Below are 13,037 nucleotides of genomic sequence, written 5' to 3' on the forward strand. Positions count from 1 at the left end.
GGGCGTGACAATAATAGAATGTAGCTATTTTACAAAACACAAAAGGTTTAAAACGTCTTTGTACAACTGAACCAAATCTGAATGGGCGGCATTTTTCTGGAGAGCAAGAGCTGTGCCTTGGAGGGCAATTACTAGTTTGAAAAACATTTCCCTATGGTACGGTGTACCTAGACAGAGAACTAAAGTACTTCCTGTTTTTGTCAAACTGTTCCTATGACAACCACTACTCTTTGCTGAATATTCATGACTGCTCCATTAAATTCAATGCCAATGAGTAGAAACGTTTACACATGACCACAGCATTTGGATGAGAGGTGCTATTTTGAAAGCCTCTAACGAATCTTTACGGAAGTTCCTCAAAACCCTCTGGAATCTGGGAGATTTCTCATGAAAAACAACATGAAATTAGAGTGTCGCACTGAATCAAGTCAGGGTTTATAATGGAAACACCAGATATTAAAGTACATTTTTCTGCTTGGCGGAGCACAGTACAGATTTCAATTAGGTGCTTTTTAGAACAGATAAAACATGCTCATAAATATGAGTGAGCACAGATGTGTTAAATGCGACATGTTTTCCAGAGCAATCTTGGGAGTGGGATGGAAAAATTCAACTGAAGTCATGACTTCTTCATATATCCCCCATTTTTGGATAACACCCCACAGACGAAGCACATTCCCACTCAGATCCTTGTCTATACAGGAGAACAGAGCCAATAGGGAGAAGGAGAGGTTTCACAGGCAGCAGATATACAACAGCAGACCAACAAGCTTGACCACAAACTATGAAACTCTGAGCTAATAAGATTTCTGTAACTTAGTGTTGCGGGCGTGTGCCCAAGTCCGAGCAAGGAGATGGAGAGTGTTGGTCAAAGTTTCTGTTTTTAATTAAGTGACATGAGAGTAACTCAATGCCACATAAAATACGATTTGTACAACATCACTGTAACGATGTACGCTGCGAGTCAGGAAGCAAGTTCAGGGAGTGAGTGTTTTAATAATTAAATTAAAACAAACACGTGACACAAACAAAGCACAAACATGACCTAGGAACAGAAACAATGACAACTGCGGAAGAAACCAAAGGTTTCTCCGTCCGCAGGACGCCGACCAAGATGACGATCCTGAGGATCAGGAGCGGACTGGTCACCTCTGCTAAGGCGCGGGAACCTGTCGATCCAGCTGAGGCGTGGGAGCATGGCGACCTAGAGCTCCGGAGAGAGTATACTTGACAATACCCCCTCCCCGGCGCGTTCAGCTCCAGCTACTGGACGCCAACCACAGGGACGATCTCGGGGATCTGGAGAGGACTGGTCGCCTCCGCTGAGGCACAGAAACCTGACGAGACGGCTGAGGCGTGAGAGCCTGATGAGCCGGCTGAAACCACCCCGGTGGCCTCGGTCGAGGCACGGGAACCTGTTCACCCAGTTGAGGCATGGGAGCCTATCAAGCCCGCTTAGGCATGGGAGGCTTTCGAGCTAGCTGAGGCATGGGAGCCTATAGAGCCAGCTGAGGCATGGGAGCCTATCGAGCCAGCTGAGGCATGGGAGCCTATCGAGCCAGCTGAGGCATGGGAGCCTATCGAGCCAGCTGAGGCATGGGAGCCTATCGAGCCAGCTGAGGCATGGGAGCCTATCGAGCCAGCTGAGGCATGGGAGCCTATAGAGCCAGCTGAGGCATGGAAGCCTATCGAGCCAGCTGAGACATGGGAGCCTATCGAGCCAGCTGAGGCATGGGCGCCTCGAGCCAGCTGAGGCATGGGCGCCTTTGAGCCCGCTGAGGCATGGAAGCCCGAGCCCGCTGAGGCATGGGAGCCCCCTGGGAGCCTCGAGCCCGCTGAGGCATGGGCGCCTATCGAGCCCGCTGAGGCATGGGAGCCTATTGAGCCCGCTGAGGCATGGGACCCTATCGAGCCCGCTGAGGCATGGAAGCCTATCGAGCCCGCTGAGGCATGGAAGCCTATCGAGCCAGCTGAGGCATGGGAATCCATCAAAACCGGCTGAGACCTCCCAGGTAGCTCTGGCTCCAACACCCGGACCCGACATCACCTCCAACACAAAAAAAAACAACAACAGAAAAAAAACACCGCCTGATGCTTCCCTTTGTTGAGTCGTCATTCTGTAACGATGTACGCTGAGAGTCGGGAAGCAAGTTCAGGGAGTGAGTGTTTTAATAAATAAATGAAACCAACACGTAACACAAACAACGGACAGACATGACCCAGGAACAGAAACAATGACGACAGGGGAAGAAACCAAAGGGAGTGACATATAAAAGGCAGGTAATCAAGGAGGTGATGGAGTCCAGGTGACTGTCATTATGTGCAGATGCGCGTAACGATGGTGACAGGTGTGCGCCATAACGAGCAGCCTGGTGACCAAGAGGCCGGAGAGGGAGCAAACAATGATCGAATGCGTTGCATGACAATTAGTCCAAAATAGCGTTCAAAATATCAACGGGAGATAATAGCATCCAATTGAATTTTTGGATCATTAATTTTTCATTTCATTGGAATGATTCAAAGCAGAAATTGCTTTTTTGCCCCAATACAATGGGCATTTCTCTTGGCAACTGAGATTTACTGGGGATAGTATTAGGCAGATGTGTGATCATGTGCTCAAGCCAAACACTTAACTTTCATTACTGTCCTAACTAGCCTAATCCAGCGCCATCCTGCTCGGCACATAGGTCTGCCCCCTCCCAAGTCAGACGTCCTCAAGCATTCCTCGCAGTAAAGCCCCAGACGGAGGGAGACCCGTTCGCCAAAAGGGAGACCAAATTCACACTCTCCTCTTCATTTAAAGTGTAACCAGGCTGCAGGCATGGTAGTACAGGAAGAAAGCAGACAGGTTAAACAGGGGTTTTCCCCCTGCTTTTCTTCTTCACAACCACAGAATCTCCACCACAATCCTCTGAAGGAACTTTTCATTTGCTAAGGAGAGAGAGAGAGAGAGAGAGATGGGCTGCTTTATAAACAGTTACTGTTTTCAACAAAAACTTGACATCCACGTTAATAAAGGTGAGGAGTCACTAGTTTGTCAAATTGTGTCTCCTTGCTGTCTACACATGCATGGTGGCAGGGGCCAAAGTTAAACCACCGTCCATGTGCTGCCTCTCCCTAATGTGTTTCCCCATGCCTAGAAGGCTGGACTTTGTCTTTAATAAAGGCAAACAAACACACACACACAACCTCAGCCTCATGAAAGAATCCCTTCCAAATAGTCAAGAGAGGGTGGGGGGGGAAGCTGTTCCTTTCAAACAAATGCACATATGTCCTGCCGATGCTCGCGAGGTATACACAAACACTCCCTTCTTGAGTTTCAGCAATGCAGAGTGTGGTGCTGCATCTCTCTTCTTAAAAACAACATTATTTTCAGCTGTCTTAAAGGGAATAATAATCCAACTGTTCTCAGGGTAACTTAAGACGCAGCGGTTATGACAAGCAGCGTCTTAGCCTTGGGGGTTGTCTACAAAGCAGGGCTGCGTGCGTGGCTGATGACAAAAGAAGAGCGCATGGGGACAGATGCTTTCCTTCAGGAGGCCCAAGGAGCCCGGACCTGCAGAGTCCATTAGAGATTACATAACGCTTGGCAGAAAGGGAGATTGAAAATGCTAACTTTGAAAGGACACACCCCTCACCCCGTTTGACCTAAAATCATGAAATTAGGTACATCCCTCTCCTTACGAGGAAAAAATGTCTCAGGGACCCATAAGGTCAGCCATGATGGATTTTCCGTCACTTAGAATTTTGGGCTAAACTTTTAAAACGCTACTCTTCTGGCAACGAATGACCGATCTGCACGAAACTTGATGTGTGGCATCTATAGGCAAAGGTCTCTCAATGCAATATTTTCCTGACTAGTACCTAAAACCACAGGCCACTATTGACCAATAAACATTCCTCTGGCACATAAATGCATATAAATCAGTCAAGGATATTCATATTGCAACAACACAGTTGCAAACACTATAACTGCTGCTATAACGGGAACATTTTTATATGTTTGACTCAGAGTGATGAAATTTGGCACACATGCTCAGGGATATGAGTCTAGCTAACCCACGCGATATCACAGACACCACTGGCCTGATTTTGACAAAACTTGGGTGAATGATGAGTCTTGCCATAGAGATCTGGCATTTACAAAATTACACTGATTGGCCCAACGGGGGCGCTGCATAATTTGTGGGGGACGACATGTTTACTGTTCATTCTTGTTTATTCAATATTTTTTAAATTATAGATTGTGCACCTTTTTATAAAAGGAGGATGGATAAAGCCCTCTTATAGTCACTTTAAAAGAGACCGAGAGTCTGGTTCTAAAACGGCACAGAGTCAGGGTGTACAAATATTTCCGGTCAAAACATTCAGAGAAGTTGCAAGAATCTACAGGAATATCAATAAAGTTGGTTGAAAATTGTATACGGTATCTAGAGGAATAGTAAATGAAAAGGCCTGGCATCTGTGGCTCTGGGCCTGCTAGTGAATGCAGTTTGTGTATTGATGTTGCTATTGTCTTCTTTAATACAGAAGCCAAAGACAGCCTCAGGTGTGGAGCTGGCAGGAGTGTGGGTTGATCTAGCGGTCAGCTAGCAACCTGTGCTACTCGGGCACAACATTACTTCAAATCAGTGAACGCAAAACAAATGGCCAACAAAATGAAACTCTGAGGTGCTGTGTAGTTCTACCCATGGATACATCTCCCCTGACCTCTTTGTTTACGTGCCAGTGTTATTTAAGGGCACGGGATCATAAAGCATACAATACACATCTATAAGCACATCATAAACATTGCTTTATTGCTACACAGCATTATTACAACTTAATGTAGGTATGCATGCATTTACGGTGTGCTTATAGATGTGTAACTCCTTATGATATACAGTTTGTAAACAATCACATATTTTGTTATATACAAAGTGTATAGATAACCTCAAAAGTGGAATGGAATTTTAGTGTTTTTCCCACTTATTTTCCTTGAATGTCCCAAGATTCCTTGGCCAATTCCATTTTTGAGTTATTCCTTTGAGGTCCTGCATCAGACACTGAGACAGTGCTACCCTCGCATAAATCATCCACTTGAAAGGAGGTGAAAACCCACGCTTCCCACCAATACCTGACAAAAATTGACATGCTCCCACATCTGGCAACTAGCGGGAACCAAAAACATAGCTAGGGCCCAACCTTCTTCGCATCCGGGTTCCAGGAAATAAAGTCACTGGGGAAAGAATTGCAGCGTGCATTATATATCACCTTCGACTACGGCTCTGTCCAAATTGACACACTTTTCCCTATACATAGTGCACTACTTCTGATGAGGGCCCATGGAGCTCTGGTCGAAAGTAGTGCACTATACACAGAACAGGTTGCCATTTGGTCCCATTTTGCTCAGTTGGTAGAGCATGGCACTTGCCATGCCAGGGTTATGGGTTCAATTCCCACGGGGGACCAGTACGAAAAAGTATGAAAATGTATGCACTCACTACTGTAAGTCGCTCTGGATAAGAGCTTCTGCTAAAGGACAAAAATGTTCATGTAAATAGACAATTTGGGACAAAGACCCCAGCTGAAATGTCTTATCTAAAGGGTACAGTAACGACTGTGCTTGATGGCGTGTGGTAATTAACTGCAGGTTGGCATTTATTGTTATGAATCTTGCCCTGGATGCATCTCTGTAGAGTAGCTGGCACAGTTACAAAGTCATAAAATCTGATTTTAAACACAACCCTAACCTTAACCACACTGCTAACCCTAATGCCTAACCTTAAATTAAGACCAAAAAGCTAATTTCCCCCCAGGAATTTAAACAATAGAGTCAATTTTGACTTTGCAGCTGGCACATCTAGCGGAATTCGCTCAGTTCTGCCTCCAGGGCAAGATTCATGACAATAAACGTCAACCTGATAATTAACACATAGATTTGCCTGGTGGTTATCAGCCAAACCACTTGATTGCCATGTCAACAGGGGTGCCAACATTGAGAATCAATGTCACGCGTCAAGTTTCATTGAGGCGGATATATGCCTCTCACTGCTGCAGGGTACACACAAATAGACAGAAGCGATAGATTGATAGGGGGAGGGAGAAGGAGGGGGTTTATGATAGTCAAACATACATGGTGCTGTAGCAATTTATGTGTGCCGTTGCCATGCCCACAAAGCCATGGATCATACCTTGGTAGGCTACAACCCAAAGGACCAAGGGGTCAAAGAAAATGACAGGTTGAGGGGCTCTCTTCACAACTGCCTGATGACAATGTTCTTCAAAACAACACAAATACAAAGTAACATGGCCACTTTAGTGTTTTTGTGAGCTTTGACTTTCTCTCCAGTAGTATCCAACGGAGGGAGACCTTATGAGTCAAGCAGACACAAGGGCTTCTGGTTCTGAGGCGCATCTATTAAAAACATGCACTCTGGGGGTGACATCATGCAAAACAATGACTCATTAAAACACTGGTGGCTGAATCAGCTAATTGGAGAACCATTCAGAGAGGAACGGAGCCAAGTGACAAGTCTGTAAGCCACAGAGAAAACAGTGGGACACTTTCAATAAAAGTTCAGTTACAGCACCAAATACATGAAAGACACAAATGCACAATTATATTTTTCCAAGTCCATTCCAGCATTCTAGACATTTTGTGGGATAATCAGTGGGCCCCAATTATATTACCAAACGTGAGGATATAGAAACAGCATAATCACATAATAGTACGTTTGGATATCTATAATAAAACAAATACTATACATGTCTCTAATATGTTTGGCTCTAATGCTGACTTTCCACTGTAACACCAGTGTTACACTTAAGCCATAAGGCCCAAGGGGGTGTGGTATACCGCCAATATACTAAGTCTAAGGGCTGTTTTCGCACGACACAACGCTGAGTGCCTGGATACAGCCCTTAGCCGTGGTATATTGGCCATATACCACAAACCCCCGAGGGGCATTATTGCTATTATAAACTGGTTACCAACGTAATTAGAGCAGTAAAAATAAATGTTTTGTCATACCCGTGGTACCAAGGCTTTTAGCCAATCAATATTCAGTGCTCGAACCCCCCAGTTTATAACAGTGTATATACACCCTTATGTTGCACTAGGGAAATTGTGTTTTGAGGACTAGTGAAGAGCAGCATCAACAGCATCGGTGTAATCAAAACAGTATGCCTTGTGAGGTGTTAAAGTTCACATCTAAATCACATCTAAATACCAGCTGAAAAGTACCAGTGGCCTGGCTTTGGCCCCACCACCCACGTGAGAGCAGGTCTGCCAGAGCCATGGTCCAATGAGACACGGATACAGACCGTGTAGATGGAAACAGAAAAGTCTGAGCCTTTTGGGTAATACACTAGGTAAACAACCTATTGTTACACTGCCATAAACACCGCATATAGCCCTCACTAAAGTCTTCGTAAGCATTACAGTATCTTATTGGGTTGCCTGGAGTTGTGTCTTACTCTGGTAACCAAAACGGTCAAAGGAACATAACGTAGCATAAGGATGTATGATGCAGGTTACTTTCGTGGTTTGGTTTTTGAGTAGGCTGGGCACGTTTACGCAGCCAAAATGATTTTGGAAAGGCTGCATGCAGCAATAGCGTTTATTTGCGTTTCACAATAATAACCGACGAATTGGCCATTGCATCTAGACGACAAAAGCTTCGTGAATGGAACAGGGCTGGGTTTTATTACCTCCAAAGGCAAACTGATAACAGATAACGTTAGCTTATAATAAGCAGTGATTTGTAAAAATGATTCTCGTTGTCATGTCCATCCAGAAAGGGTTCCTCTATTTTTGACCAGCAACCTGCCACGTACGTAGAAATGATAGTTTCGGAGATGTTAAAATACTGAAATTAAACTATACAAACTCTAAAAAGAACATGTATCTCTTCAAAGCAAACTCTGAACGTTGAAACATTGTCAGCGTAGACAAACTTGACCGGCCAAGAAGAATATAGGTAATATTGACTACAGTTCAAGAAATACCTCTGTCCGAAATTAAATTCACATTGCTCTTAAGTTGTGATACGATAGGCTACAATGTGTCACATTCAGTACAACAATAGGCTACAGTCACACTTGCTTCAAGTACGTTACAGTGTAACATACAAGTGTGAGTGGTCCCACATTCAAAGTTGTTTTCTCCCCCAATCTAACGTTACCCCGCAAGCAAATCGACATTGTTCACTTTTAAAAACTTACCCTTTCCCCCGAGAGAAAGGCCGTCATGCCGAGGGTCAAAATTATCCAAATGTTCCTCATTATTCCTTCAATAAAAATGTGTAGACACAGCCAAAAAGACCAAATATTCTATCTTCTCTCCCTTCCCTCTTCTGTTTGCGACTATCCCCCTCTCCCCTTGCACCCTCGCTCCAGTCCTTGCGTTTCTCTCACTCTAGAGTGGAACACCGGATACGTGTTGCGTTTTATTATTCCGCCACGCACTTTTTCCTACAAAGAAAAATATATATCTTGAGTCAAATTGCTGCGTAAGACATTTGACTTGGTTGTTTCACAGTTGAATCCGGACTTCTATTCACTTACAGTATAGTTCCGTTAAACTCGCTAAGATTCGGCCATTTCACAGAAACTCAACAGTGTGCAGAGAGAGAGAGTCGGGAAGAAAACACAGGTCAGATAAGGAAGCAATGATTGACAGTTACTCCGAACATCATTACAACGCACTGCCATCAAATGAAATGTCCTATTGCTTGCACCGAGATGTACTTTATTGACATTTCAGTCATTTAGCAGACGCGCTTATCCAGAGAGAATGGGTATCGAACCCACAACCGTAGCTTTGCAAGCACCAAGCTCTATCAACTGAGCTACACGGGACATGATATACATAAAATATCATTTAATAGCTTACATAATGATAAAATATTGTTTAATGTTCCAGAAATGTACAGTTACCATTAGTCAACTATAATATACTTTATCATCTTAATTTGTTGGTTATAATTATCTGCATCTTCTCTCCAATGGAGAGGCATAAGAAACCATGAATTCACTGCAGTCATCTCGTCAGACCTATTCATTCCCCCTTAACAAAGTGTTACTTTACTGAAATGACTGTGACAGCTTGAAATTATAATTGTGCTACTAACTGTTTTTCCTGATGGCCTCGATAGTCTAGTAGAGGATCATTTTAAGCAATTTTCCAGTCTGTCCATTTCTATGGTTAATTTCCATGCAAAGTCTCCCCCTGCTGGTATAATTCACTCCTAAAGCGATATTAAATGGGATCCAGTTTTAGTAGGCCTACGGTATGAATCATAGAATCATATCACGCAGAAATGACAGTATTTGAATCTTGAATGAGCACTTTGTTTAAATTGTTTGGCATTCTCATACTGTGAATGGCAAACATTGCTTCTAACTTACAAGTAACCATGCATTCATACTTTGTATCAGGCTATATGCTTGTATATTGCCTTTCTCGCACAAATCAAATCACATTTTCTTTGTCACGTGTGCCGAATACAACAGGTGTAGATTTTACAGTGAAATGTTTGCTGATGAGTCCTTCCCAACGAGTAAAACTTGTTTGTATAAAAATAATAATTTGAGGAATACAATACACAAGAATAAAGCTAAATACAGGGAATTTTTAACATGATTTTTGAATGACTACCTCATCCTGTACCCCACACATACAATTATCTGTAAGGTCCCTCAGTTGAGCAGTGAATTTCAAAGACAGATTCAACCTCAAAGACCAATGCCTCGCAAAGAAGAGCACCTATTGGTAGATGGGTAAAAATAAACCAAGCAGACAATAAATAACCCTTTGAACATGGTGAAGTTATTCATTACACTTTGGGTGGTATATCAATACACCCAGTCACTACAAATATACATGCGTCCTTACTAACTCAGTTGCTGGAGAGGAAGGAAACCGCTCAGGGATTTCACCATGAGGCCAATGTTGACTTTAAAACTGTTATAGAGTTTAATGGCTGTGATAGGAGAAAAATGAGGATGGCTCAAAAACATTGTAGTTAATCCACAATGCTAACCTAATAGACAAAGTGAAAAAAGGGAAGCCTGTACAGAATACTAATATTCCAAAACATGCATTATTTTTGCAAAAAGGCACTAAAGAAATACTGCAAAAAATGTGGCCAAGCAGTTAACTTTTTGTCCTGAGTACAAAATGATTGATTGTTCAGGGAAGAGTACCACTCTCCATATTTTCAAGTATAGTGGTGTCTGCATCATGTTATGGGAATGCTTGTAATTGTTAAGGACTGGAGAGTTTTTAAGGATAAAAAAGTTAGTGAATGGAGCTAAGCACAGGCAAATTCCTAGAGGAAAACCTGGTTCAGTCTGCTTTCCATCAGACACTAGGAAATTAATTCCCATTTCAGCAGGACAATAGCATAAAACACAAGGCCAAATCTACACTGGAGTTGCTTACCAAGAAGACAGTGAATGTTCCTGAGTGGCCAAGTTACAGTTTGACTTAAATCTGCTTGAACATCTATGGCAAGACCTGAAAATGGTTGTCTAGCGATGATCAACAACCAATTTGTCAGCACTTGAAGAATTTTGGAAAGAATAATGGGCAAATGTTACACAATCCAGATGCGGAAAACTCTTAGAGACTTACCGAGAAAGAATCACAGCAGTAATCACTGCCAAAGAGGATTCTTATCTAATCAAGATATATTAGTGTTTAAGTTCTCAGAAATGTTTTCCCCATTTTGACGTTAACAGAGCATTTTGTGCAGATCGTTGACAAAAAAACATGACAATTAAATCCATTTAAATCACACTTTGTAACACAACAAAATGAGGAAGAAGTCAAGGGGTGTGAATACTTACTGAGGGCACAGTATACAGTCTTGTTAGTGTGCATAGAGTCAATGCAAGATAGGGTCAATGCAGATAGTCTGTGTAACCTTTTCATTTACATTTTTAGCAGCCTTATGGCTTGGGGGTAGAAACCGTCTCGGAGTCTGTTGGTCTGAGAGCCAATGCTCCTGTACCATTTGCCGGATAGCAGCAGAGTGAACAGTCTATGGCTTGCTGGCTTAAGTATTTGGTCATTTTTCGGACCTTCCTCTGACACTGTCAGATATCGAGGTCCTGGATGGCAGGGAGCTCAGCCCCAGTGATGTTCTGGACTGTCCGAACCACCCTCTGTAGCGATTTGCAGTCGAGGGTGGTGCATTTGCCATACCAAGTGGTGATGCAGCCAGTCAAGATGCTCTCGATGGTGCAGCTGTAGAACTTTTTGAGGATCTGAGGGCCCATGCCAAATCTTTGCAGCCGTCTGAGGGGGAAGAAGTGCGGTCGTGCCCTCTTCATGACTGTGCAGGTGTGTGTGGACCATGTTAAGTCCTTAGTGATGTGGACGTCTCTGACCACCTCCCTGTAGGCTGTCTCATCACCGTCGGTGATCAGGCCTACCACCGTCATGTTGTCAGCAAACTTGATAATGGTGTTGGAGTCGTGCGTGGCCACGCACTCGTGGGTGAACAGGGAGTACAGAAGGGGAGAGGCAGTGTAAAGTGCAATAGAGATTGCATCATCTGTGGATCTGTTGGTGCGGTATGTGAAATGGAGTGGGTCCAGGGTGTCTGGGATGATGGTGTTTATGTGTGTCATAACCAGCCTTTCAAAGCATTTAGGCAGGTTACCTTGGAGTTCTTGGGAACAGGGACAATGGTGGTCAGCTTGAAACATGTTGGGATTACCGTCTGGGACAACAGAAGCCTTGTCACCTTGCTTCCAGACTTTTCCAGACTTTTCTCTCAGCTCAGTCTCACTATCAGTTGAGAAAGGACACTGGCAAACTTCTGAGGAGGATTTTTACATAACACTGTTTATATTAGGAGTACAATAGACCTATACCCTTTCGTAGTCAGCACTGTATAACCATCAAATTTATGAAACACAGTTTTCCTCTTTCCTAATCACAAGCAGGGTGCTCTGCTTTTGGTCATCTGCTTCAAACAGAAATCCCTTAACATCCCCTGTCATTGTTGAATATAGATTGTAATTACAGGCATGGCTAGTTCTTTACAAGAGGTGACATGAGTCAACTGCAAACTATTTCAGAGAGCATAGATTTTAGGACCGCAACGTTCTAAAGAGCAGAGCAAGGGCCTAATGCATGGAGAATAGAGGAGGCTTTGTGGGAATTTATTGAACTATTTGTCAGAAACTTTTAGATAGCTGATGTTCTGAAAGAGCTGCAAAACCTGGACCCGTACAAATCAGCTGGGCTAGACAATCTGGACCCTCTCTTTCTAAAACTATCTCTCTTTTGTATCGTCTCTGATCCCTAAAGATTGGAAAGCTGCCGCGGTCATCCCCCTCTTCAAAGGGGGTGACACCCTAGACCCAAACTGTTACAGACCCATTTCCATCCTGCCCTGCCTATCTAAAGTCTTCGAAAGCCAAGTTAATAAACAGATCACTGACCATTTCGAATCCCACCGTACCTTCTCCGCTGTGCAATCCGGTTTCCGAGCCGGTCACGGGTGCACCTCAGCCATGCTCAAGGTACTAAACGATATCATAACCACCATCGATAAAAGACAGTACTGTGCAGCCATCTTCGATAACAACACCCACCCGTAGCATACGTTCCAGCAGGTATATCTCACTGATCATCCCCAAAGCCAACACCTCATTTGGCCGCCTTTCCTTCCAGTTCTCTGCTGCCAGTGACTGGAACGAATTGCAAAAATCGCTGAAGTTGGAGACTTTTATTTCCCTCACCAACTTTAAACATCAGCTACCTGAGCTGCTAACTGATCGCTGCAGCTAGTCCATCTGTAATTTGCCCACCCAATCTACCTACCTCATCCCCATACTATTTTTATTTTATTTACTTTTCTGCTCTTTTGCACACCAGTATTTCTACTTGCACATCATCATATGCTCATTTATCACTCCAGTGTTAATCTGCTAAATTGTACTTATTCGCTCCTATTGCCTATTTATTGCCTACCTCCTCACGCCTTTTGCACACACTGTATATAGACTTTATTTTTTTTCTACTGTGTCATTGACTTGTT

General features: G+C 43.5%; 1 protein-coding gene across 1 annotated transcript in view; it reads right to left on the minus strand.

Moving 5' to 3' along the window:
- The window catches only part of LOC106570046 (syndecan-2-A), a 33,562-nt gene extending 24,875 nt beyond the window's left edge, over positions 1-8,687 (minus strand). Inside the window, exon 1 of the mRNA XM_014141974.2 lies at positions 8,206-8,687. Coding sequence (XP_013997449.1) covers positions 8,206-8,265 — 60 coding nt within the window. The 5' untranslated portion in view covers positions 8,266-8,687. The remainder of the gene's footprint in view (positions 1-8,205) is intronic.
- Positions 8,688-13,037: the final 4,350 nt, after the last annotated feature.

The sequence above is a fragment of the Salmo salar genome, chromosome ssa14 (assembly GCF_905237065.1).
Source record: "Salmo salar chromosome ssa14, Ssal_v3.1, whole genome shotgun sequence".
NCBI lineage: Eukaryota > Metazoa > Chordata > Actinopteri > Salmoniformes > Salmonidae > Salmo > Salmo salar.